The sequence below is a fragment of the Scatophagus argus genome, chromosome 4, assembly GCF_020382885.2.
Source record: "Scatophagus argus isolate fScaArg1 chromosome 4, fScaArg1.pri, whole genome shotgun sequence".
Lineage (NCBI taxonomy): Eukaryota > Metazoa > Chordata > Actinopteri > Scatophagidae > Scatophagus > Scatophagus argus.
The window spans coordinates 23,885,275-23,912,266 of NC_058496.1; the positions used below are offsets into that span (position 1 = coordinate 23,885,275).

The following is a 26,992-nucleotide window of genomic DNA, read 5'->3' on the forward strand; positions in this document are numbered from 1 at the left end:
TTAACGAAATTCCCTTCAGTCTCAGCTACAAAGTGCAATTTGTGCTTATTGATGCTAATAAATACATACATGCTAACATACTAAATTAAGATGGGAACATGGATGGCATTATACCTACTTAACATCAGAATGTTAGCATTGTCATTTTGAGCATGTCATTAGTGTGCCAACGTTAACAATTAGTATTATAGACCCATATCCGGCAGTATGCTGCCCCCAGCATGTCTGTATAATGCTTACAGTATTTATTCTCATTCATTTATTTGTTGTGTGTGTGCAAAGGTAGTGATATATCACCATCTCTATTGATATTAACTACTAGTCGAGTAATGCCAAAACTGCACTTACGGAAACATACAACTAAATGTGGGAATAAATGTGTTAGAACCGATGGAAAATAACTCTCTCCCCCAACCAGGGTATTTTTTTTTTATCTTTTTGAGAGAAAGATGAAGGTTTGCACTCACAATAACAATATTTTACTTTATTCTTCTTCAAGAGTTGCAGTTTGAGCGTCCTGACATACGTAAGTCCTAAGCTAAACGACTTGTTTGTGTGCTTGTTCATGTCACCTCTTACAGTGTATAAGACACGTTACCTTTCCCTGTGCAATGATGTAGAAGGTGCTGCCCTCCTCTCCCTCCCGGATGATGTACTCTCCTTTATCATAGTATTCCTAATGGGACGGGGGGAGAGAAGAGGGTGAGGAGGGGAAGGACAACAACAGTCAAAACTGAAACATTACATTGATTTAACCATCGACCTGGCTGGTCTGATTCCGGGTAGCCGGTCCCCTGCGGGATGAGAGCTCGGGTTCAGTCATCAATGATGCTCTGTCATTCAGAGCTTCTCAACCTCCTCATCAGGAAGGGATTTTTGGTTGCTCATGGGAGTGATGAAACGTGAAGTATAGGTTATGAAGCTTTTAATATCTGTCAGGTGGGCCTTTTAATGAGTATGGTAATAGGATTATAATAGGAATGTGACAGTGATGTGTATTCATGGTGTGTATGCATTAATAATGTCAAGATTTGCCATATAATTTCAGCGACACAGTTTGAAATAACACATTTCGGTTCCCAAACAATTCAATTTAAACTGACTTGAGATGAGAATATATTTCAGGTTGTCTTTTGTCTTTTTGTTGTTATTGTTGTTGTTTTTGTCTGCTTATGATAACGTCACTCTGATTGTAATTTCACTGTATTGGTCTATGCATGTCTGTCCATCCGGAAATCGACTGATTGTGATAATTTGCTTGACTTGACTCGACTTAACCTGGGCATATGAAGAGAAATATCACAGATAATCTCTTCTCAAAATGAATACAATCTTTCCAGCAGAGATACATATCACCTTGTGCTATCTCTCAGAGATATTCACCTCTCTCTTTCAGTTACATAAACTCACAGAAGCTTTCCCTCTCTCTCTGCCTCTGCCTGTCTTTGGCACATTAACAATCAAACACCTGCTTCGAACATGTTCTGTTACACTCTTCCAGTACTAGAAATGAAAGCTAGCCAGTTTTCATCAAGGATTCTCACTTTTCACATTCTCTAAATAATTACAAGAAACTTGTAATTATTTAGGAGTCTTGAATTGACACCTGTTAGCTGATCAGAAACAAATACTTTATTCTATCAATTGCAGAAACTCCAAGACCCAGACTCGGTAGGAAGGTCGATCATTTACACGACACAGAAGAGTGTTATGTGCAGAAGATCGCACCTGACTGAGAAATTTTGTTTCAGTGTTTAGTTGAGTTTTACAAGCATCATAAAACTGAATGACACCCACTGAGCACTGATGTGCAGTATATTCTCTCAGTCCACTCAACTCTGCGTCAGAGACAGATCCCTTCGCTTCACGCTGTCAGTCACTCTCTCTGTACCAAACCATCCGGACCACAGCTGAGTCAGCGACATGCCAGATCACCTTTCATTTTAACGCTTTTAGGTGAAGAAGGGGTAGTGCAAAGGAAGAAGGTGATCACGATGAAATGCTCTCTGGGACATGTGCCAAATTCCCGCGGCTGAGACAGCGGCTGTAATCCATTTGACTATAGAGGATTTTGGCGAAAAGTGAACAAACAAATCAGAGCAACCATGCGTAAACATTCCCTGGTGTTTACTGTCAAAACTCTTGACACAAGTGGCATTTTCCTTGAGCGTCCAAGGTTGTTTACGTCCCGTTTACGCTTCAGGAGAGCCTAGTTTAACGCCCGTCCATGACAGCAGAGACAACATGCCATGGTTTTGTTTATAAAGACTGTCTGGATGATACAGTGACTGTGGAGGGGAGCAACAGCTTTTGAATTGTGTCTCGGGTTTGTTATGCCACGCTTTCGAGGCTGAATCCTGAGCTTGAGCCAAACATTGACCTTTTTAGGAAAGCAAGAGGATATTTTAATAAAAAAGCTTTAAGGTACTCAAGTACTCCGACCCCCAACAATCACATACATTCCTCTCTGTCTTATCTCTACCATCAACTTGCTCTAATTTGGTTTGCTCATGTCAGTGCTGGATAAAGCCAATAATGCTCTGCTGGGTGTGAGCTGAGTTTGGATGCTGTCGTCCTATTTGTGCTGTGACTGTTCAATCGACCAGTCACAGCACATATTCAGCTGCACATCTCATTCTGCTTCCAGTGACAGAGATACAAAAGCAAGAGGAAGGAACAAACTTATTTTTAAGACCAGCCCAGTCATCAGCAGATCCCAGGTGGACCAGCTGTCTTGTGCAGCTCCTTTGAAAGCATCACCCTGCCTCCAAGGAGCTGCTGAAATATCAGTCATGTCACGAGCATGCATGAGTGATGTAAAAAGGGGTAAAATATGACAGCTGTTACTTTCAGTCTTTCCCATTTTGCAGAGAAATGGTATTTATGGACAATATGCCAAATGCTTTTTTGAAAAAGATTTTTTACATTTTTAATTACAGTATACTAGGATGTTCATATACTGTATGTCGTATCATCCTATTTTATACGGTCCCTTTTCCAATTGTAGTGCATGCAGCTGAGTGTCAAATCATGGTCTGCATTTGTGGACAGAAAAATAACAGTACTAATTGTTTGTAAACGTTCTTGAAGAACTGGTTTGGCAAAATATTTGCAACATTCTGGAGTCTGTGGAGTGTGTACACCTCGATTTTTGTACATATGAAACAAGAAAGATTAAATGTGTTCACTGGTGAGTTTTAGAGGTGCTGGCAGGCTAGCTGTTTCCACCTGATTCTAGTCTCCGTGCTAAGCTAAGCTAGCCAGCTGGCCATATATTAAATAGGTGAAAATGGTGCTGATCTCTTCATTAATTCCTAACTTTCTGCTAGTAAAAAAAATAAAAAAATAAGAATACCATGTGAAACTTTCGCTGTAAACATGCAGTGTGGAAATTTGTTTCCCTCTTCTGGCAGTGAAAGTAATTACACAACCGGCGTCAGCTGTGCTGCTATTTCCTGTGGCCTACTCCGTTACTCCGTTATTGCAGTTGTTCAAAACTTCTGCTTTGGCAATCCAATCCTTCTTAAAAAGTGTCTCTACTAGTGCACTAGTATGGGAAATTCATTACAGACATCAGATTTAAAAAATCAGTTAGACTGGAAAATACAAAGAGATTTGTCTAGCAGCGATAGGCTCAATCAGCATTGTGTGAACCTGTTTGACACAGACTTGAATGTAACACATGTTCATTAATATGAAAAAAGTCCCACATTCCAGGTTTAAAATGACGTGTGGGTTCCAGGTTCAAATCCCGGTCTGGGCCCTTCTATGTGGAGTTTGCATGTTCTCCCTGTGCCTGCGTGGGTTTTCTCCGGGTACTCCGGCTTCCTCCCACAATACCAAAAACATGCACATTAGGTTAATTGGCTACTCTAAATTGCCCCTAGGTGTGAGTGTGAGAGTGTGTGGTTGTCTGTCTTTGTGTGTCAGCCCTGTTACTGACTGATGACCAGTTCAGGGTGTGCCCCACTTCTTGTCCGTAGTCAGGGATAGACGCCAGCATCCACACAACGAATAAACGGTATAGAAAATGGATGGATGGATGGAACTTTAATATTATTTTGCCAGCAACTGGGTGCACAAAAGAAAATCTTTCCCTAAACTTAAGGAAATAGTAGTTTTAGTTTATTGAACCAAAGTAGACCTCAACCATGGGCAAGAGGCAAATCAGAAACACTCAAAAAACACTTAATACAAAGTCCACCCTCCAACACCTGTGAGGCTTACAATCTAACACCTCACACCTTGATTTGTTTAATCTGGACAAAAACCAGACAAAGTATAACAACAATTTGCCATTTTACAAGAGGATTGCATGTATGCACTGGTCCATTTAGCGTTAATTATATGAAATAGATGCAGCAGGCAGGAACTGCTCACTATCTGAATGAGCATGTAATGTTGTTATTCAGGCTTATCATCTGTCATGCTGCCACACACTAGAACATATAGCATCATATAGCTCTCACAACCAGTGTTTATTTTAGCATGAGCATCTTTCTTTTTAGCAAACAGTAAATATGATATACTTAAGACGTGTCTATGTTTTTTCCTCTTTAGTGGGATTCAAATGTCATTAATCTCAAGCTTTCCCCCCTTTTGAAACAATAATAGTTTTTTGTGTATTTTTTGCCTTCAGGAAATTGGTAGATTGAAATTGCAGGTTTAGTAAAGGGGTCACAACATTTTTAAAATTACTCATGTCAGGACCTTGAGTGATGTTTTTGTTGTTTTTATTTCTATTTCATGTTTTTACTTTCAGCAGAGCACCTTCTTTGCCACTGAAGCTTTCCAGTTTAAGTTCCAATCTGCAGATCAGACTGAGAACCTGACACACACACACACACACACACACACACTGTCATACTATACATGGTCAAAAACACACACACACAAGAACACACCAAATTCCATTCCCCCACTGTTTGACAAGAAGCTTCAATATTATCTGGCAGATTCTCAACGAACATCTGCACCACTATTAAGTTACTGCTGCCCCCCAGAGAGGCAACAAAATCAGCTACATCAGAAATGAGTGAATAAGGAAATTCTCTTGTAGTGGAAAGCAGTAGGACAACCAGCGACAGCAAAGAACGTCCTTGAAGTTATCATTGTGAAAAGACGCTGAGGGAGGCTGTTTTTGACCTGAAGCTGTCAAGCTCTGCTCCGTTTCCTCCTTACCGGAATACCGGCATACTGCTTATGGAGGAGCTGGAGTTAGCCGTTCTCTGGCATCTTTCAACACACACACTTATGCACACATCCACTTTCACACACTTGTTCTTACACCAAAAGGCTGTCACTCGCACATCTTTAAGAAATCACTCGTCCCCCATTTGAATAAACACTTTCTGGGGCCTTGGTCAAATAATTATGGTAACAATATACAGGGCCCGGTGATGACAGGAATAATATCGGCTCTGTTCATCAACAAGGTAATTTGTGAGTTCTTGCTGACTGGAGGTAGAAAGAATATGCTGACATGCAGTAATGGTATATGGCCAAATGGTAATGATATTTTGACAGCAGCTATCTGCAATGCTGGAGCTCCCATGAGCTGCCAGAGGATTGTGAAATACTGAGGCAATACAGTGAAAAGTCTAATTGTCCCTCCTGTAGAAATGTAGATAGACAGACAGAATAACTTACCACCTCAAGGCAGTCCACTATTTTGCTTAGCTTGTCTTCTGGTAGATTAGCCAAGAGTGACACACTGACAGGAAAGACAAAACACATATGACGACCATCAGTTTCTGCATGTACATGATAATACAAATTAATATACAAAAGGGATTTTTCATGTAAAACTAGAATTCCTATATCACCACTAATCAAATAAAACACCAGGACAATGTAACTAACCACAACTACATGATCTAGACTTGATGTCATCTATTTCTAAAGTTAAATTTTGTATGAAAATTCATATATTACAATGCTTTTGGACTGTTTTCTCAATCCCAAATCTGCTGCTCAACTCTAATTCTTTGCAGCTTTTTGCCTCTTTAGTCTCTTGTTTTTGTTCTTAGCCATCATGCTCATAGTTTAGACGTTGTGTTAGTATGCTACCTACTCACTGAACAGCAGACAGATGAATTAAAAGCAGATTCTCTCTTAAAATTTTCTGCAGGAGGTGGTGGTGACCGTCCGAGCCAGACTAATTCAGAGCACAAATGTAGATTAAATGTTGGACATATCAGCTGGTCATTAAGAAATTCTAATGGCATCCCATGTTGCCCTGTATCTGCTACATGTGTAAGAGTCCGACAGACTGCTAATAAATTAGGCCCCCAATGGTGTATCGAGGACCTGTTACAATGACTTTGTTTCAGAGTGTTCCTGCCCCTACAAAACGTATTGATTTAAATTTGTCCAAAATTAAGTAGCCTTTAAGGGCACTCTTTAATTGTGTTAGTCTGCCCAGCAGCATCCCTTTATCCCATTTACTTTGTCTGTTTTTTGTTTTTGGGGAATTCCTGTACTATTAGGTTATTTAACTATTTAACTGATGTGGGTGCTCATTGTCAATATTTCTACCACATTTTCTAGAATGTGCTTTCTATTTGGCTAGTGGGAATCTGTTAAAATCATATATCATGCATCAAATCAGTCATTCCTCACCTCTGTTTTTGCCATTACATTTTTATCAGGGGAGGAATTATTTGTTCTATATCACTTACAAGAATTTTAACAATAAGGTGATGGCTACAGCTTGAGGCTAACCTTCGGAGGAAGTTGCGGTACTGCTCGTGACGCATCTCAGCCGTCCTCCTCATGATGTTCTGAAACACTTCGCGGTCCAAAGCCCACGTCCTCACTTTGTTCACCGCTGTAAAAGCAATATTACATCCATCAGTAAGTGAAACATGCTCCGGCTTCTGATCTTTCAATAAACTTGTTAACCTGATTATTAAATCTAAAAAGAGCCACTGCTGTTATCAGCAGCAGAGGAAGACTTGTAGACTGATAACCATGATGGAATAGTGTGAAACAAAAAAGAACATTTTCTTTTCTCTCCACATATCTCTTTTCCATTTTCTAATTTAATTAAACCCGTGCATCACCACAAATGATATATTGTTTTGTTTTTGTCAGATGGACAAAGGAGGTGGGAAAAACACTATAATCTGTCCTCTATCTTTGTGGTGAGTCAAATAAATGCTACAGAAACTCTGAAACAAGCGTTAGTTGGGAGAAGAAAGAAGTAGCTGTGAAAGTTTAACGTGATAGGAAAAACAGAGTTCCCCTTTATCCACTTCATCTGTTATCATGTAAAATCCTCTCAGAGTCTTGTTAAACTGTCACGATTTTCCCAGTTCACCCTGAATATTGAGGTCAACACCGTGTCCCTTCCTGAATGGCCACCAGTCAATTACTTGGTTAAATATACAAACCCGGACAAAGAGCACTCACATAGTACATGGTATGTGCTTTCCAAATGCCAAGAAGGTTAAAACCAATCAGAATGCAAAGCTGTGGATATCTTATAAAGCCTTTGTCAACACATCCATGCAAAGGCTTGTTTACTTCGGTCAAATGACCTATCTGATTCTCCTGCTCTCACTGTCAGGTGATTCTCGGCTTTAGAAGGCACTACACCCTAGATGAAGGCCATAGAAGTTACAGGTTATATTTATGGGTGTGTTGGGGGGATAAAAGACAATATGATGTTTAAGGCTGCTGGACAGGATGGGGAACTAATTTCCACTGTACATCATGGCTGGGATCACAGCAATCGTGGTTACCATCTTTTAGCCACAGCCATAGTGACAATTTTGTGAGTGGTTGTGCTGTCTGCTGTTAATTAACCTTGTGAAGATAATTAAAATAATCCACAACATTCACATGATGAATATGCAATTTGCTCCTCTCTGTCATAAAATCATTGCAATTTTTTTGTTTTCATTTAGTATTGCAAGTTGTTGATTCTGTTATTTCTCTAGGAATTAGGAACTCTTATGGACTGAGCGATGGCCCCGAACTTCGGATTTTACACTTCATTACTGACCGTAAAAGCAACAGCTCATACTACTGATGAAGTGTGGAGAGTCTAACTTCATGAAGTGCTGTACTGGGACACCACTACGCTTCATATGAATGGACAGTTAAGGTGACAACAACAGGTAGTAATGACACACAGCATTAAACTTTTGTTATGTGACGTCTGAGCACATATACCACAATGTCAAATGTGGACACACCGGCGGCCTGTTCGGTCGCACTAGGACAGTATGAAGAATCGCTTTAGCCTGATGCAGAAAATGTAGAGGCACAATCTGATTAGGAGCAGTTTTCTTCTGTATAAATGTAAAAATTTTAACCTCTGACTGATGCAGTCCGTGTGCAGTTGTACAGAATGGCTAATTCTCCAAACGTGGTCCACACTGTTATCGATGTGAGCAGTTTGTTATGTTGAAACACATCCAGCTTCCCATCTGCAAATATGAAACAAGGACAATCAATAGTTTTTTTTTAAGGCCACATTTAGGGCACAGATGAAAAGACACAGGAGACAAAGACATGAATGACATTTGAGTTATAGTCAGTTCATATGACACAGGACAAGGGTCCTATCAGGTTGCTTATGAGGTTCCTTTGGCTACAACATCACAAAAAATGTTCTTGTGCTTTTCATGATATAAAATACCTACACACACGCAGGTATATGGTCTCTGTTAAAGAGCCTCAGTAGAAGTAAGTACAGGCAGACCTGCACTTTTCATTTCCTGTACTTGCTGTAAACTTACAATTTTAAGAGCCTCTTTGCAACATTAATTCTGGATTGTATAACATATGATAGTGATAATAATTTCTCCTATGGCCAACCCTGTTGAGATGTATGCTGAGGAAAAACAGTACCTAGTACCTAGTATCTTCACTAAGTTTCTAAAGCCTTTACATAAGACAAGGAAACATGAAATGCGGCTGTCCCTTTGTCCTTACCTTTCTCCTACTGTGTGTACCCACTGTTAGCACAACCTAAGACATTACCTGAGCTTTTGGGCACTTGGACTGTATGTGACAATGAAATTAAATAATTTGCTGCTCAGTTGATGGCTCAAATTAAACACCTCATTATGAGATTATAATCACTAACCTCTGATGCTGTTTGATTTTTTCAAGGGCTTTCATTGGTGAATCATTTTTAATCATTAACAATGTTAATGCCTTAGAAACTATTCACATGGCTGAAGGAAGTGTTGTATTGGATTCAGACATAACAGATTCATTGTTCCTTTTCAGATTATTATTGCTGTTAGTCAAGTTTTCTTGCTTGTCTTAAAAAATGTGGTCATTTTAATATGATTAGGTTTAGTCATATTTGGACATATCTGAGTGTGTCAGAACTACATTTGTTACAGTAACTCTGTGGGAAGGTTTGCAGTACTACTGCATTTTCCTGTCCAGGGTGAGAAGTTGCTGTCTAGACATCACCAGACAGCAGAAGACAACACAAGGACATTTTGTCTGTGAATGGCTGACTACACTACCAACCACACTGGTCGATGACCAAACTTTGTTTAGAGGCCATTGGGACATTTAAAAAACAAAAACTTAGTTGTGTGGTTACTTTGAGAGAGTTACCAATGATGTTTGGGACATACCATAGTATTACTATACAGGAAAATGTTAGCTTGCAATGTTAGAAGCAGCAGCTTTTCTTTTAATTTCAGACCCCCTAACCATGCAGTCTGCACTATTTTAATTCAGTAAATGGTCAGTTAAAATCTAGTCAGATGTAAGATAATACACAAACTGGGAAGGATCAGAGACAAAAAATAAATCCTCAGGTTGATTCACAGCTTTAAATGTGCAATCATATAGAAGTGATACAAAAAAAATGAATAATAGTAGTAATTCAGTAATTCAGGCTGTCTGTTGATGTCTGGCTTATCATTTACATAAGGTCAAAGCTTTCCAACCACACTTTCCTGCCTGTACAACATCCATTGCACGTCTGCCTGTCCTGGGTGAGGGATCCCTCCTCTGTTGCTCACCCTGAGGTTTCTCCCTTTTTTTTTCCATGTTAAAGGTTTTCCCTTAGTCGATGTGAGGGTTGAAGGGCAGAGAATGTTGCTATGATGTTATGTAAAGCCCTTTGAAACTGCTTGTAAAAATGGGCTATGCAAAAAAACAAACAAACAAACAAAAAACAACAACAACAACAATACCAGTAATGCAACCTCTGTGTAGAGATGCCATCGCAGACTAAATTCATGACCTCAGGACGTGACCTGGACATGAGCTTTGGGTTTGTAAATTTTCCAAAAAACATACACACACACACACACACACACACACACACACTCACACACACAAATCATACTTCTGGAGAGACCATTTATGACAATGTACTAATACCACTGAACAACTTGTGCCTTCAAACACTTCTCCACTTTACATTTCCACACACCCACCCATGCGGTAACAGCTTCAGTTCTGTTGATGTGTGCTAATAAAGGTTGTTGCAAGCATGTGATACCAGCCTATTCCTCCCGTCTCTTTTAAAATGTGTTTATCTGTTAAACCAGCTGTTGAAACAATGTATGTACAGTTTGTGACGGGCGTCCATGTTTTCCCAAATAAATGAACTGAAACACATTTCGATTGAAATTTGAAATTGCAGCATCTCTTGGCACCACTGTTGTGTTGTTTAAAAAGCTCATTTCCTAATTTATTTCCAGACTAAGAAGATGATCAAACAGGAATGGACCTACCTGCCAGGACAAACAGATGGTTCCCAGGCTCTCCCTGTTTAATGACGCACTCTCCCTGCTGGTAGGTGCGCTCATACATACACTCCACCATGTCTTTGATCTGCTGCAGCTCCAGTCTCTTCAGGTACTGGTTCTTGTTCAGGGCGTCTGTCAGCAGCTTCTTTACACTGTTCCCAGAACAACACAGGAACAGAGGAAGTTACTTCTGCCATGAAAATAAGTGTTCTTTTGCTGGACATGTTAGCTATTGTAAGGTCATACAATATAATATTTTTTTATTAATGAGGACAGACAAACAAAAGAGAGAAACAGAAGAAGGAAATAAAGCTTTCTTTACTTCTTGCACCTTTTATTTTCATCTTTCCTACTTGCATTCTGTTCTTTAACCTTTCCTTTCTTTTTATTTATTTCTTTCAGACTTTGCCTTTTTCCATTTTCCTCTCCTTCCTTCCTTTGATTCTTTCTCATTTGTTTTACTATTTTTTACTACTTTCCTTCCTCCTTACCTCTCTATCAATTTCTTTCCTTCTTTCTTTTCAGACCTTTTTTATTACTGCTTTGATTTAGAATTTGTACCAGACTGTTTTCCTCATGGTACATGCTTATGTTTACTCAGGTACTTCAGTAAACTTCAGTGTATTAGTCCGGTGTGTTACCATTGCAGTTTTACTTTTTAGTATAAGATCATTTGATACTGATTGATTGCAGCTATGTGGTACGTTCCTGAGCCCACTGAGCCACCAGAACACCCACGTCCACATTACTCACCACATTTTTAGCCTGTATGATAAATATTTTGTCTCCTGCGAAAAGATGACTATTTGCAGCCTCTGGGCTCATTCCGACGATGAATCAAGTGAAACAGCGAAAACATAAAATCATCATGAGCTGTCAAAGTTCACCCTTGTACATTTTAACAGCTGCAGCAAAGGGCCGTAAGAAGAAGACATTGCTTCCTTTGGGGAGTTGTAAAACGAAAAAGTTAAGAGTCACAGTTGAATGCAAACTATAGATCATGAGACCCGGTCGCTGCTCAGAGAGGCAAGTGGTGCAGGTGGTGGGTGGTCTGTTTATCCACCTTATCATGAGTAATAAATTTTCACTTTGGGCTTCATAAAATGAGAGCAGATGACATCTACTCTTTTGTTTTTCAACCCACATCCCCTCCTCCCACCTAGATGTGTCATTACTCTGCCCAAGTCTGCAACATGTTACACTGTCATTCACAGAACGTGAGTATTGTGTTTCAAAGGGCCGATCTGCGTGAGGGTACCAGCCTGCCTCATTTACATTAGTTTGGTTTATATAATACATGCTGGGCTTATTAGCAGCATATGTTTTAAACATGAGGATCAGGTTGAGAGAGGGACACTCTGCCTGTTCACATTTATTCACCGTATTCATGCCCTACAATATGAAGAACACTCACTATGACAAAAGGCAGTTTGGCTTTCATGTTGGAAAATGTAACAGGACTTACTGCTCTCATTAAATAACCCTTTGTGTTGTTTCTAGTCTCGCTGAGCTTGTTGTGTGCACAGTAAATGACAGGAGGGTCACACATTTGGATTCGATCGTAATGGATCTGTCTACACCTTGTCATATAGCCAAAACTAATGTTAAATATGACTCTCATTCTTTGCCAGCTAGTGTTAACATGACAAAGAAGCTCAGCGCTTATTGTGTTCACACTCATCTAAGCTGTAAAAGAACAAAAGTGGCTAAATGCCCAATCAGAGGAGAGAGTATTGGGAGAGATGTGGGCAGCATGTGTTGACTGCTCTGCAGTGTTAAAGGTAAATTAAAGAGCAACAATGATGTTTGTGTCCTTCTGCCTATATTTTTCACACACCTTTTCTCATAGATTTCCAAACCTTGTCTGTGACAGCTCTGTTGTTAGGCTGAGGGTGCAAAGATAAAGGGAGACATATGCTGTACAGGTCAGACAGCCTTTTGAGGCTGCATCAATAAAATTGACTTGACTTGTAAAAACAGTCAAAGAGAGCTTTTTTAGAGGTAGTAAATCTTCTTGGACTGAAACCTCTTCAAATATTTTCAGTCCCAAACAGCAAGTCCAGTTGTCTTTGTCCTGGATTTGCTCAGACCTCTGGACATACAACATATGGCTGCTTGTGGTAACATGACAGAAGTTTCCCCCTGAGGTCACATGCTAACACTTGAAAGCTCCACAAGCTTGCAAAGGGTCTGAAAATATTTGACTCCAGCTAGCTAACTCCATGTTGCATGTTTTTAAACACTTAATAGAAGGGCATCTAGATAAGAAGAATTTACATTGAGCTTTTTGGCAGCCGTGGCCTATAGGTTGGAGAAGCGGCTTGTGATTGGAGGGTCACCGGTTCGATTCCCCCACCAGGGCAAGAGCAAGGCACTTAACCCCCAATTTGCACCCCAGGCGCTTGATGCTGCCCACTGCTCCTGTGTGTGTTTCAATGCATGTAATTTGCTGGGTGTTGCATGTGTGTGTTCAACTAAGGATGGGTCAAATGCAGAAGACGAATTCAGTGTGTGTATGTAAAAATATATATACTGTCAATAAAGCTGATTCTTCTTCTTCTTCTTCATATTTTGGAAAAGAAGCTTTTCTGCATTCTGGCAGAGTATTAAATGAGAAGATTTAGCCAGTAGAGAGTTGGCTTAGCTTAGCTCAAAAACCAGAAAGGGGGAAACAATTAGCCCGACTGTCCAGCAGTAACAAATTATCATCACTTCTTAAGCTTTCCAATTAGCATCTTATGTGTAATTTATTTTATCCACACAAAAATTAAAGTGTAAAAATTACAGTTCACTCTTTCATGGTGGGCTTCTGTGGCGGACTATTTCTCGGTCATTAACAGTAACTTCCTGGAATAGCATTCGGTTGCCTGACAACTGGAAATGGACAGGTATGAAGTGGTATCAAGTACAGTGTGCCTCAAAATATATTGTCCAATGTCCTTGATTGTGTCAGGGTTTTAGAGTGTTCTCTAGCTTTTCAACTTTCCACTATATCTTCCTTTCATCAAAAAAATATCTGCAGTTCTTTTTAATTACATCAATTCAAGCAATCAAAAATCGCCATATATAACAGATATACAAAACAACTTTATCGTCATCTTTTTCATGACATTTTTCTATAAAATGCAAAATTAACAAGAAAAACTGAAATGAAGACAAGACTGTCAAAATTTACACTAGAGAGTGTTTTTTAGACTAGCCACCACACAGTAGTTCAGCATTTCTGTGCCTGCTCACAGCCACTGGGCAGCTTATTCATAGCCTACACAATCTTAATATTTATTAACGTCTCAGTTTTTCTGGGGCACAGTGATCTGATACTTTGAAATGTTTCCTTCTATTCTTTCCTTCTATTGGTTGTTACAATTAAGCATCTTTTTTCAACCAAAATGAGCCTTAATGTCCATTTTTGAGGCTGGAAGCCTTAATGTCCCTGCTAGGCAGCATTTTGAGATCAGCTTACTTCCTTAATTTGATATACTTCCTGTCAGGGTGGGATATACAGACACAGACGGTCAGTGTAAATCACTGAGATAACAGGTGGGAGAAAGGTAACTGTTTTTCATGGGAAGAGTGGAGCTCCTGTTTACTGGAAAGACATTTTATACCTGTTGGAAAGATAATACATTTTTTGGTAATAATGACAGCAAATTTGATTGTGTAAATTTTTGACATTAGTCATAAATAAAGCTAAAGATATTTTCTGTTTGATGAGAGCAGAAGTCCTGCACTAAATGACCAGGATAGAGTCAAACATATTACTGTATACTATCATAATAAGATTTTCCTTTTGGATTTGGCCATTAATTATATGTCGCTTTTTTGAGGCAGTGAATTATTTAAATAAAGACCTTATGAAGGAATAGATTCTTTCTGGACATAAAGCTAATTATATAGCAAGCATTGTGCTTTTACTTTTCATGTCTTCACACTGAAATCAATAAAATTTCCTTGTGTTGCTCTCTTGCACTAGGCTGAAATGGACTGAGCCTGAGGGTCTCATGAGCCTTTAACTTCCTTCTGTCTGCCTTCATTTTCTCACCACCTCCCTGGGAACAAACTTCTCACCTTGCATCTTTTGCTACCCGGGCCTTCTCAAAGGAGAACTTTGGCAGGCTGCTGGAGTCGTAGGTCCTGGATGTGGGTTCTGCTGACACCCCAGCTTTGGCGCCCTTCCTTCTATTGAGGGTTTCCTTGATGCGGACACTGAGGTTGGGGCTGCTCTTGCCGCTCGTTTTGATGGAAGGGGGCCTCGATGCCAGACCGGCCGGGGCTCCGCTCTGGCTCTTCATCACATCCTGCAGCTTGTTGAGCTGGATGCACTTATTCTGCAGCTCCTCGCTCAGCTCAGCCAGAGCTCGGGTCTGTTTGGCCAGCTGCTCCTGGAGACTTTTGATCTGGTGATCTTTGGCACAAAGCTCCTCATCCCTCCTCTTGCCCTCTCGCTCCAGCTCGTCCACTCGGGCCCTCAGGGACTCCAGGGACGAATTTTTGAACCCGCCACCATTATCTTTGTGGCCTCGGCTGTTGGAGGCAGCAGCAGAACCATCTGTGTGTTTGTAGCGCTTTGATTTCATCGAACCATTCCCCATCTTATCACCTGAGGACACAGGAGAGATTCAAAGTCAATATTTGCTGAAGTCATCAAAGAGAAGCGAGCTTTTCCAACAGTACAGTGACATTTAGCACGAAAAGGTCTGTTCGAGGAAGCCGGGAGTGAGGTTTCAGACAATAGAGCTGACACTGTGAGGAGAGAAAACTGGAGAAAGACGGAGCGAGAGCAAATCAGTATTTATGGTCAATGAATGTGCCCTCTCCATTTATTATTTAGAAGGCAGGAAGTATTACATTACATCAGCAGTCACTCCCTATCTGCTAGCAGTGAAGGAAGTGTTGCTCAGCAAGCTTACAAAAACGTGTCAAAATGAAAACACGATAACAACTTAATGATAAAATTTCACTCAAATTGAACTTTAAAGCACGTTTCTTTCTACATAGTAAGAGTGTGTATGAGGGGAAAATGTCTGAGAACAATCCGGTTTTTGTTGTTCGGGCCTGTCGCCCACTCACACATACAGTAGACTTCATTCATGACATTCCTGCTCTGATGGCCTACAGTGAGTGGATGTCACTTCAGACTGTTTTCAAGCTTTATTGTTCATCTAAATTACTCATAAAGTACCATATATTTCCTTATTTTTTTCCTTGTTGTAAAAACTTCAGTTCTGTGCCACATTAAAGATTTCAGCAACAGATGTCAGAATATCTCCTAGCTCTTTTTAAGTTAGAATAATTAAACGGTAATTGAAGTTCGCAGGTTTAAAACATCTCCTATAAGAGGATCGTGCACCTGCGCTGCCTCGTCATTCTTCTCCAGAGATGTGACTGATGGACAAACACGTGTTTAGTGAGGAGTAAATCTCGGTACTCACCTGATTAAGTTTTCAGAGCCTCCTGGAAGATGATTTGAAAGAAGAAATGACGTGTTTGCACATTCGAGCATCAGTAGAGAAACAGTCTATCTACAACCCCGGTCGCATCCTCTCCTCCTTCCCTGCCTCTCTCGCGCTCTCTTTCCTTCTCGGCTGTGCGCGCTCTCGCGTGCGCTACAAGCAGGATGATTGGCAGGCGAGGTGTGAGTGACGTATACCCGCTTTTTGATGAGAAGGATTATACGTTTATGTATCAGACTAAAGCCAGCTCAAGACGATTGTAATCGAGGCTAAAATAAGTGCATTTTAAGCTACTGATCTGGATACATTTATAACGTGTTGACCATCATTTGAAATTCCATTTTTTTGATTTATTATTACCATACCATATTACCATTGTTATTATTGTTGTTGTTTTGATTGTTGTAAACCTTTATTTAACTGGGAAAAGCAGAATAAATTAATCTAAGAGCTGTCAAAAGCCATAAAAAATGACATAAATATGACTTTTGTTTTAAAACAAAACACAGCTGACATTACATACATACAATGGGACAAGCGTTGCATTAAAATGTCAATAAAGATGCAAGATGATGGGTGACATGACATGTGTGCATGGGTCTGATACGATTTCCAACACATTTCTGCAGCAGTGAGCTATGTTATACTGCAGACTGTTGCATGCAGAAGAAGCAGGCATGGAAGCTCTTTTGCCCAGCAGGAGCAGTTATTAATAAAGAGTCCTGCTAGCAAAAATCATATCTGTTCACACATTCAAACATGTAGGTTGTTGTAGCGAAAAGGTGATGTTTGAGATGGCGTAAACAGCCTCACTTGGCTATGAATCATGCCTCAGGCTGGGAGTTTATTAGTTTGTCAAAAGAAGTATCTAAATAAATGCTTTTTTTGGTCTGATGTGACCAGTAGCAAGCAATGTTGGCTAATTTATTGAATAAATAGCTTCTGTGTCGACATTGCTCTGTAACTGACATTACTGACTCTGTTCACTGACTTCACCTGCACTTATGCTGTTACTGCAGTCTGTTTTAGCCTATAACATTATCCTGAAATGAACATGCGGTCATTGTTGTTGCTGTTTCTCAAAATGTTTGCAGGCTCACTTTAAATCTGCATTAAATATTTTTGGCCACTTGGGGGCAGTGGAAGAAATTGAACAACATCAGACCTATCATAAATTAAACAGGGGTATATACAGCAGACACAGAGCAACATTAACGGCTATTTGGAGTTGTGTTTGTGGTTCAGAGTCTGTTTGCTCAAAAAAGAAAAGAGATTCAGTGAAAGATATCAGAGAGATTGTACAAGGTGGTTAAAAATCTGCAATGCTCAATATGTCCTTTAACTGATCGAAATTTTCCTGGTCTCAAAGTGGTCATATTATGCATTTTATGTTTTTTTTGACAAGCTAAAGTCTATACTCAAAGCTACAGGCTTTCACATCCAGAGATGATTAATTGGTTTTCTCAGTGTGTTTGTCTGTGACGCCAGCCTGAGCAGACTGGCCTGCAGGACATTTTATTGGCAGGCACAGAACAATAATGGCAGGTAGCCAAAGCTGATTCATCAACAGTACTCAGACCACAGCAAAAGAATCCAGGTCACTGACTCCCAACCTGAGCCTGAGAGGAATCTGAGAGACTGGCAGACGATCTGAGGACATATTTTGAATGAATGAACATGTTTGCACTGAAGGCATTTAGCTGACTCTGTAATCCATGCCTCCATGGAGCTTCAGTAGGGCAGAATCCATCGTTAGGTTGGAAGAATCGACTGTCTGGGCTGCTCGGTGGCTCAGTTTCTGACCCTGCCAACCCACATCCAGAAGGTCAGGGGTTAAACCTGCCAGCTGACTTTCTCTTTGTAGTTAGCATTTTCTCCTGATGTTTACATGTGTTCCCTCTGGATCTACAGTATCTTACAGTACTGACTAGCTGATAGGACATTTGCATAAATGTTGCAAGATGACATCTAGACCCAACATCAGTCCACTCAGTCTTTTTTTATGGTAAGATTTTAATGAGGAGGGCAGCAGGGTAGTGTGTCACCAGCAACCATGAGGACATGTGGCACTATGTTGTAGCTACAGTTTTTGTATTTGGTCAAGATCACAAAGTGTCACATTTTTCACTGACACATTTGTGGGTGTCTTTAAAGTTGTTATGATCTAGTGTTTTCTCAATGTTAACTACATTGCAGTGTGTTATCTTATAGTATAAAAACATATCTGGATTGCCAGGACTCAATTTGAGAGTTCTTAAATGTCATGATCGAGCAGGATGTTTGTTGGCTGCTTCTTTCATGTGTCACATGAGGATGTACTTTGACCAATAGTCTTCAGGATCGTGGAAATGATGATGATGATGATGCATCACAATGCATATATCCCAATGTATCGTTGTCATTTTGTGGATTTTATGTCCATATAACTGTAAAACACAATGTGTATTATGCCAAATGTGATATATTTGCGTACTGTGGTCTAATATGTTGATTGTACAGTTAGAACACCACAGCATGATTGTGTACTGTATTGTATTTGATCAGTTTTGGATAACTTTGTTAATCATTTTAGTGATATACAGTTGTATCACTGTTTAAACCAATAGACATATTTACAATATGTGGTATTATTACCTTTTCATATGTGTTTCAAATGTGATGTATCTTGCATCATTGTATCATCTCACTTCACCTCAAGATGTAGTGAGTGTCAAAAGTGTAATTCAGCAGCAAACCCTGTCAGTTTGTACTAACCTTATTTGTTCACTTGGTGGAGCCAAATATGTATTTTTAATTTCCATGCGGTCTGTTCCTGATGTGATATGTTTTATGACAAAACTGGGATAGGAGATCTTTAGGGGGAGCAGATCAACAATGGAAGTCATTTAGTGGTAAATGTTATCTGACTGGACTCAAGGTGCATGTTATATTATTTATGGAGCTCATTTTTCTGATTCTGTATTTTAAGTCTTGTTTCATCAAGCCTTGAATACCAGAAAAGGCTCAATTAAAAGCAACTAGAAAAGAGAATTGCGAACACCTAAATTCCAGCACACCTGACTGGTCTTGTTGCACACGCTTGGGCAATCATCATATTAAGGGCATATATGCTGATTGCTGCTGCGTTTTTAAACCTTGATTTTATTCTCAGCTGGTCCAATTTGCAGCAAAAATCCCAACTGAGAGGAAGTCTCCACTTTCTAAATATAAGCAATATGTAGAGAATTGCAGGATCACTGGGAATTTAGACAGTTTCACAGTCCACACTGTGTTAAACAATAACGTTAGCAGTCTTGCGTGATTTGACATGAATGGCGTTTCAATTGGGACAGCTGGAGCTGCAACAAATGTCAAAGAGAAGAAGTGTTTTTAAAGCTTGAAATCATTTTTCATGTTCCAAGTGCTGCAACTGCTGAATTATTGCTGAGATAACTTCAGTATTTGTTGACATGTAACGTTGACATGAGTCAGAAAAGATATGCATTTGAATTTTTGAGTGACAAAGCCGTTCAAAATAAAATGACTGAATATTTTTAGCTTTCATTCCAGAGTTTTCTCCTGGACAGCAATGTTTCATCATTGCTCATTAAGCCTTTTCTTTTCTTTAGTTTTTCTTTAGGTTGTGGCTCCCTCCCTCCCTCTGTCCCACGCCCCTGCTGCCCTAATTAATGCAAAATTAATATAAAGAAAAGCAACATCAACAACCCTATACAAATAACATATGTGACAACTTCAAAGCCAGTTTACGCAAATTTACTTAAAATCAGTCACTCTATATTTTGAAACATTATTTTATTAACTCTCTTTTAAACACTACTAATTCATTTATAAACAGTTCCTCTATTCCATTTTAACAGTCCAAATACAAATGAACACAAGGAGGAAAAATGAAATACAGTATGTACACAACAAAGCACAACAGCACTCAGTGTTGAGGGAGGAGCAACCAAGGCAAAGCACACATCAGTCAAAAATATTTAACTTCATAGTCTGAGCAAGTACCTTTGGAATATAAGTGTCTCATACAAACTTATATAAAAAAAATATTTAAGTCTGATGACTACTTAAGCATGTTATGTACCTAGTACAAAATTAAATAACAATAAAATAATAGTACATATTGGCTTAAGGACATAACGGGGCTACACAAACAGATTTATAAATAAAACATGAAGGAAACTTTTTAATAATATGAAAAATAAGAACAAAAGGATATTACTTAATACATGTAAAATTTAAACAGAACTCAGTAATTCAACCACACAAAATCCAATCACTTTTCTAACTGAGCCACCAGGGGGCAGCACAACCACACTCATGTTTTACATTAGGGCAGGAACAAAAGGAGAAAGTATGAATAGTAGCCCATAGCAGAGCTTATCTCAGCAGCAGAGGGCTATTTTAACACTGATTATCAGGAACAACAGGAAACACACTATCATCACACCTACCGTTTAAGCTCACTGCCAAAGGCCTCACTATGCTTCACATGAAATGCCGTCAGAGCACCTAACAGCATCTTTAAGCCCAGTTTCTATGTCTGAGAGGTGTAGGGTGGAAGGGGCTTCAGATACTGTTCAACCACATGAGAAACGCTTTGGTTAAATCTCACTGACACCTTAATTTGTGCAAGGCGTACCCAGGTCTCGAGTGTCTCAAAGATAAACGAAAAGGCAGTGTTGCTTCCTGCTGAAGAGAATCACAAAACTTTATACAACACAAACAGACATTCTGTTGGATCTTAAAATTGCAGCCAGTGCATTTTTTTCTTTACATAATTAACAAAACCCTCAGAAACATGAAGTACTCATGTATTGTACAAAAGGGGAGAGGCAAGACAAAACTACAAATAATGGCTAGATTAATGGTAACAGTGTTGCGGGAAAGTTGAGTTCCTCATATAAAGAATGTTGGCTTATGGAACCAGCGAGAGTAGCTTTTCTACAGAGTTAGCCAACCAGCAGCTAACTCTGTAGCTTCAGTGGGAAAAAAAACAACTTTTTGAAAAGTGGCAGGGGGGAACAAACAGCCCCAACAACTTGAAGTTCACAGTTCACAGAAGGTTAATCAGGGTTTGCTGCATTTCTTTTCTTTTTCTTTTCTTTTTTTTAAAAAAAAAGGACTACAAAGTCATACAAACAGTTGAAAAAACAGCTGTCCTGAAATATACAGCACAAAGAGCAAGAGGGGGAAGCAGAGCTCAATAGAAATCTGAAGCTGGTGGGAACGCAAGAGATCTTCGCCAGCCAAAGTAGAGATTGTCGTTTCCCCTCCAACACAGGGATACTTTGTTTGGACAACAGCGGCATCTACAGGGCACAGCTCGCTTGTCAGGTTTGTCATCGTTCTAGTTTCTTCAGGTCAGAAGTTTCAGACCCTGCTTAGCAGAGTGGATCTGTGGAGACAAGCAAGAAACACCTATTAACATCACAAGATAAGCCTCAGACTAACAGAGCGCATACTTCCTCCATGGATGCACCAAACTCCATGTAATTTTTTGAATTTTTCTAATATGAATCTGCATTTATTCGTGATTGCAAAAATATTTGAAAATAATAAAAAGAGTTGAGCAAGAGTTGAGCAAATTTGAAAATTCATGGTCACTAATTCAAATAAAATCTTTCAGTGGATAGTGTTCAGATTACAAAACTCTAAAATTTGTGCTGCAAAAACTAAAAAAGAATGTATGTTTGGTATCAAACCATTTGTTAATTTAATATTGCAAATGGCAGCTCAAAAGCTGACAAACCTGGTAAACAATGTACTCGACAATGTACTGTTTGTTTAATGTATGTCACCATCAACATGTTTTATGGAGCTTTTTCCTTAAAAGTGCTTTTGAAATTGAATTTGAAACTTCAAATTTAGTAAGTTGCCTTTAGAATTACGAGTTGTCTCTAGTCATTATGTTAAAAATTTACATTTGGTTGAAGTGTTACACTTATAAACTGTGATTTTAAAAAGGAGAATGTGAGTGGCAGCAGCAGTCTGTATTCAGTGGATTTCTGGGGGTGATATCTGTGTGTAGAGAAACTGCCTACAGAGTTGAGCAGCACGTTCTGCTGACACAGCTCAGCCAGAATAAAGTGACAGATCGTGTCGCAGCGGAGGCAAAGCTCAGCGGGATGCAGAGCAGGTTGGCAGGCGATCAGGAAACGTGACCACACACACACACACACACACACACACACACACACCAGAATGGATTCACCCTGGCTGGGTTTATCCCAACACTCACAGGGCTCTGGGCCCAAAACCTGCTATCACCTCTGACCCCCGCCAGCAGATATGATTCATACGTTTGCATGTGGGTGGTTGGGTGTGTGTGGGGTCAGTTTTTGGCAACCTGCAGTAAGACTATCAGCTTTGAATCACTGTCTATGAATACTGGCTTAAGTTCCACATTCTAGTTTCCATGTTTCATGTTTTGTGGTTCTTTTTACCTTATTTTTAATAATTATGTCTTTCTAAAAAATGTGTAGAAAATCTGTTCTGTAAGTAAAACTGTAGGGAAAGTGGACTGAGTTTAAAACAGTTAGAGGCAGTTTCGATGACAGACTTTTCTGACATGAAAGTATTTTGCTATCCATCACCAAATGACTCCTTTTCTGCTGGATTTTCAACATATACAGTATAATATAATATATACAAGTTTCAGCAGGTGGCAACTTTGTGGTTCGTTCAGTAATAACAGCTACTGCTAGCCAGCTCAACTACTTCTTCTATTCTATCCAAATAAAATCATTAATCGCAAACGTATCATTTCATGTCACCCAGTTCTTCACATGCTTGCTGTTTGCATTTGCATTAGCTTTAAAAATATGCTTTTTTCCATCGAATTAAGAACCTTTCATGGAAGTGATGCACCATAAAAATCTCATGACTGCTGGACGATCCGTTTTGTCACTGTGGAAAAACTAAATGTCCTCCGACTCCGTTTGTGTCAATTAAACATGAGCATGTGATGCTGAACCAAGAGGAAATATCTCCCTGTCAGCTCTCTGGGGCTTTCTTCAATGACTTAGAGCCGACTGAACAAAGACTATTCCCTCTCATCCATCTTCTCACATACACTCATCCACAGTGCTGTGTGATATGGGGGTATTATAGGGTGTGTGTGTGTGTGTGTGCATCCACGGATGTAACTGTGTGAAAATGACTGATGTCCTTTGTCGGTGTCTACAGAAGTGATGGTGTGACAAAGAAGAATGATGAGCACCTGTGTGTGTGTGTTGTGTGTGCTTAATGCATTTATTGAATAGCGTGTGGGTCAGCATCAGCGTGTGACCTACATCCCTCTGGGTCTGCCTGGCCAGCGGGGAGGCAGGAGGGGATGTGGGGTGACAGCCATGATTGAAAGACTCCAAACCCCTGAGGGTGAGTGTGTGTTTGTTTGCGAAGAGGGAGACGGGGGGGCTCATACACACCTCAGAGACTTCCATCTGTCCTTCTCCATGTTGTTCTCAGGGCCTTCGCTCTCATATGACGCCAGATACAACGCTGCAATGAGGAAAAGAAACATTGGTAAAGTAAATCTAATTAGTCCAAATGGCTCTGATCCTTAATTTATCTTAAGCTCCTGTAATATTTACTTTAGTTGTTTTAAAAGTTTCTTTTTCAGCCTGCTTCCCTTTACACACTATGATTCTATGTCCATATGCAATTGGTTGACAGGACGATGTTCACCGTCACCAATGGATGACAGTGTTGGCTGCAGAAGAGCCGAGTGGTCAGTTTGGCTGGTTCGCTTCAGTGTCAGGAGGATTTCACAGACCTGCTGGTCTCTCTCTGATAAGACCATGATAAGAGCCAGAGCCACTGACACATGACTTTGATGGGGATTAAAGGAGAGCGAACCTATCAGCACTGCTCACGTATGACAGGTGATAACAAGGTGTGTTGGGGTTTGAGGCTGAGTAGTCATTCTGTTGTCTGTGGTCCACTATATTAAATCAAGGAGAATCAAACAGAGAACATCACTGTGTTTCCTATTTATTGATATCCAAAGCCCTGTTTCAGTACACACCTCCTGACAGTAATCAGCTATGTTCATTCTAATTTTGTATAAAGCAAAAGCTGGTTTCTTTGTTACGGAGTCTGTGTTGCTTTTGTTGTAATTGATGATTCAGGCTACTGCAAAAGATGTCTGACATGCAGGCTGAAAAAGTGCAACCCAATTTGACTTGAACCATTCAACTGACAAGAAATCCAAGTGTTGTAGTTTTGTATTTCATCTCTCATTTCATATCTATCACTGAAGCTTTAGCCTTAAAGGAACACTTCAACTTTTTTGGGAAAAATGATTATTTGCTTTCTTGCCAAGCAAACATGAAGCTATCGCCATCTGCCTATTGGTCAAGCTAATCATACAGACTGGAAGCATGGGAAAAAAGACTTTGCCAACTCTGTCCAACTTGTCACGTCACATTTCAAACAAAATGCAACATGTGAATTAGTGCACTTCATTGGTGCCAACAGGGATACCTTAAAACTTTGCAGAGATTCACGCTAACTGCGTGAGTCTTCCTGAGAAGATAAACTAATCGCTACACTGGTGTCTTTATGGTATTTAGAATACAATCTGAACAACTAACTGAACAAAGCCGATTTACGTTTTAATAGTCTTGGATTGTGATCATAATTAATTAAATGATAAACACACCATCTTCAGTGAAAGCTGGAGCAGTCAGCAGGTACTGCAGAATCTTGCGATCCTTCTCAAACGGACACTCTACTTTCTTCCAGGTCATGAACTCACTCACTTGTTTGGCAAGTTCCCAGAATTTCTGAAATAAAACCAAAAATAGACAATACAAGTTCATATTCAGAAGTAATCAACATGTTTTAATGCTCCATAGTATAGTACTATTAAGTCGTTACTCCATGCTTCAAATAACCAGCCAGATGGCAACAGTTTTCAACTATAAACTACATAACTTTGAGCAGCGCTACTGGACAGCCCTGTGACATATTACAGTGTGATCACAGCAGCTGCTCTGAAGAGCTAATGTGTTCAAATGTTTTGTACAGTCATAACAGGGCAGGTCAGAAAAAAGTCATCAGCTGAGTTTCTCAGGATAGAAAATGTCCTTAAAATAGTGTCTGATTCAGCGTAACTGACCACAGATCAGTGGAAATACTTATGAAACTCTGGTCAGTGTGTTTGCTCCATGGAAACACAGCACAACTTTACACACTCAAATCTGACTTCTGTATTCCGTAACACTTTTTAGGGAAGTAGAAATGAAATGCACCAAATCCGTTGCCATGTGTAGTAAAGGTTTCTGACACAGAGACGTCAGCTGTGGGTAAAAAAGGGAAAATCTGGTATAATCTGCTGCCGGGGGAAACTCCCTCTGGGGAATTTAAAATTCAGTTTACCTCAAAGTTGATGTGCCCGTTCTGCAGCCTGTTGGCACATCCCTCGTTGAGGAAGTAGATGTCTTTTATGAGCAGGCTGAAGAAAGGGATGACAATCTGCAAGACAACAGAAAGAGAAAGGGATTTGATTTCACTGAGAAGATGCACAGGGGGATTTCCACATGACTCACAGGTGTGTGGTCTTTATAAACATCGAGTAAAAGGAAAAGGATTACAATAGACAAAGAGGATTTCATAATGTTCATTTCCTGGGAAAAACAGTCTCTTCTTTTCTGCTCGTAAACACAATTTCATCAAAAGAAGCCCACTCATTTTCCCTTCTTACAGACCTGTAGCAGCATTAATTAATATAACATTTAATAACCTAAACAAATACCCAGGATATATTTCTCTGACCAAAAATGGAGAAACGAAACCAGAGATGAATTTCCAGAGGAGAATTCCCCTTTAAAGCACCGTAAATTATTCATATCTACCATTAAACACTGATTCAGGTCACTGTGTGTCTGGGCACTAACAAATGTTGATGAAAAGCAAGGTGAGTAAGAAGCACGACACGGATAAGAAGCACATTTGACACCGGTGGAATTTTCTGTCTTCTCTGTCACACAATCAGCCTGGTTAAATCTGACTTTTATCAGTTGCTACAACTGATAAATAAACACCACCTCTGGTGCGAGAGACTGCTGCAAACTGGCACAGTGACCCACAAAAAAAATAAATAAAAAATTCTTTCCTGACAGTCCCAACACATCCCCACCCAAGATTATTAAACTTTCATGATGGTGGAGCTTTTAAAAGATGAAACATCACAAGGAAAGCAGCAGACTGAGCAATTTATTAAATGCTCAGTGTAGTATTTAGCCAAAGTCATTCTGAATGTGTCAGAGGCTGCACTTTAATAAAGTGCACACAACCTTTCTTTATTAATTCTTACAACAAAAAAGTTGTTTTGACAAACCAGTGAATCCATCTCATGTGTTTCTCTTTCACTCTGTTCTTGGCTGACTTGCGCTGTAAGTGTGTTTGTGTGAAAACACCATGCTACACAATTTGGTCACAGCTGACATCCAATTAACTTGGTGTCAGTAAAGTCAGACAGCCTGCACAGCCCAGTCTGAGAGGTCTGGAGGGGCCGGGTGTTTACGAGGGCATGCATGATGTGAGGACTGTTGTCCTGTATGCACACATGTTGTACCTTTAGAGGAAAAGTGTCCAACAGGAGCAGAGAGGAAGTTGTTTTCACAGCTGGACACATTGAGGCTCTGGAGCCAGAAGGGCGCCAGGTCTGGATTTGTGACAAAATTAGATCGCCTAAAGAGAATGTCTCTTTTAAAAACTGTTGAATTGTGTTCATTAGTATGTCTGTTTGTTGAGCATCAATTTTGGTCAATTATGCAAAATGCAATAAATAAAAAATAATCA

General features: G+C 39.7%; 2 protein-coding genes across 3 annotated transcripts in view; both read right to left on the reverse strand.

Moving 5' to 3' along the window:
• prkg2 (protein kinase cGMP-dependent 2) overlaps positions 1 to 16,381 on the reverse strand; it is a 28,209-nt gene extending 11,828 nt beyond the window's left edge. Inside the window, exons 1-7 of the mRNA XM_046385909.1 lie at positions 16,166 to 16,381; positions 14,802 to 15,333; positions 10,719 to 10,885; positions 8,322 to 8,435; positions 6,724 to 6,829; positions 5,650 to 5,713; positions 599 to 676 (exon numbers count right to left, since the gene is read on the reverse strand). Coding sequence (XP_046241865.1) covers positions 599 to 676; positions 5,650 to 5,713; positions 6,724 to 6,829; positions 8,322 to 8,435; positions 10,719 to 10,885; positions 14,802 to 15,325 — 1,053 coding nt within the window. The 5' untranslated portion in view covers positions 15,326 to 15,333; positions 16,166 to 16,381. The remainder of the gene's footprint in view (positions 1 to 598; positions 677 to 5,649; positions 5,714 to 6,723; positions 6,830 to 8,321; positions 8,436 to 10,718; positions 10,886 to 14,801; positions 15,334 to 16,165) is intronic.
• Positions 16,382 to 19,961: 3,580 nt separating this feature from the next.
• The window catches only part of rasgef1ba (RasGEF domain family, member 1Ba), a 110,739-nt gene continuing 103,708 nt past the window's right edge, over positions 19,962 to 26,992 (reverse strand). For both annotated transcript variants that reach the window (XM_046385912.1, XM_046385913.1), the window contains 4 exons: positions 25,568 to 25,663; positions 24,849 to 24,972; positions 23,614 to 23,686; positions 19,962 to 21,581 (listed from right to left, as the gene is read on the reverse strand). In XM_046385912.1, the coding sequence (XP_046241868.1) occupies positions 21,557 to 21,581; positions 23,614 to 23,686; positions 24,849 to 24,972; positions 25,568 to 25,663 (318 nt within the window). In that variant the 3' untranslated portion in view covers positions 19,962 to 21,556. The remainder of the gene's footprint in view (positions 21,582 to 23,613; positions 23,687 to 24,848; positions 24,973 to 25,567; positions 25,664 to 26,992) is intronic.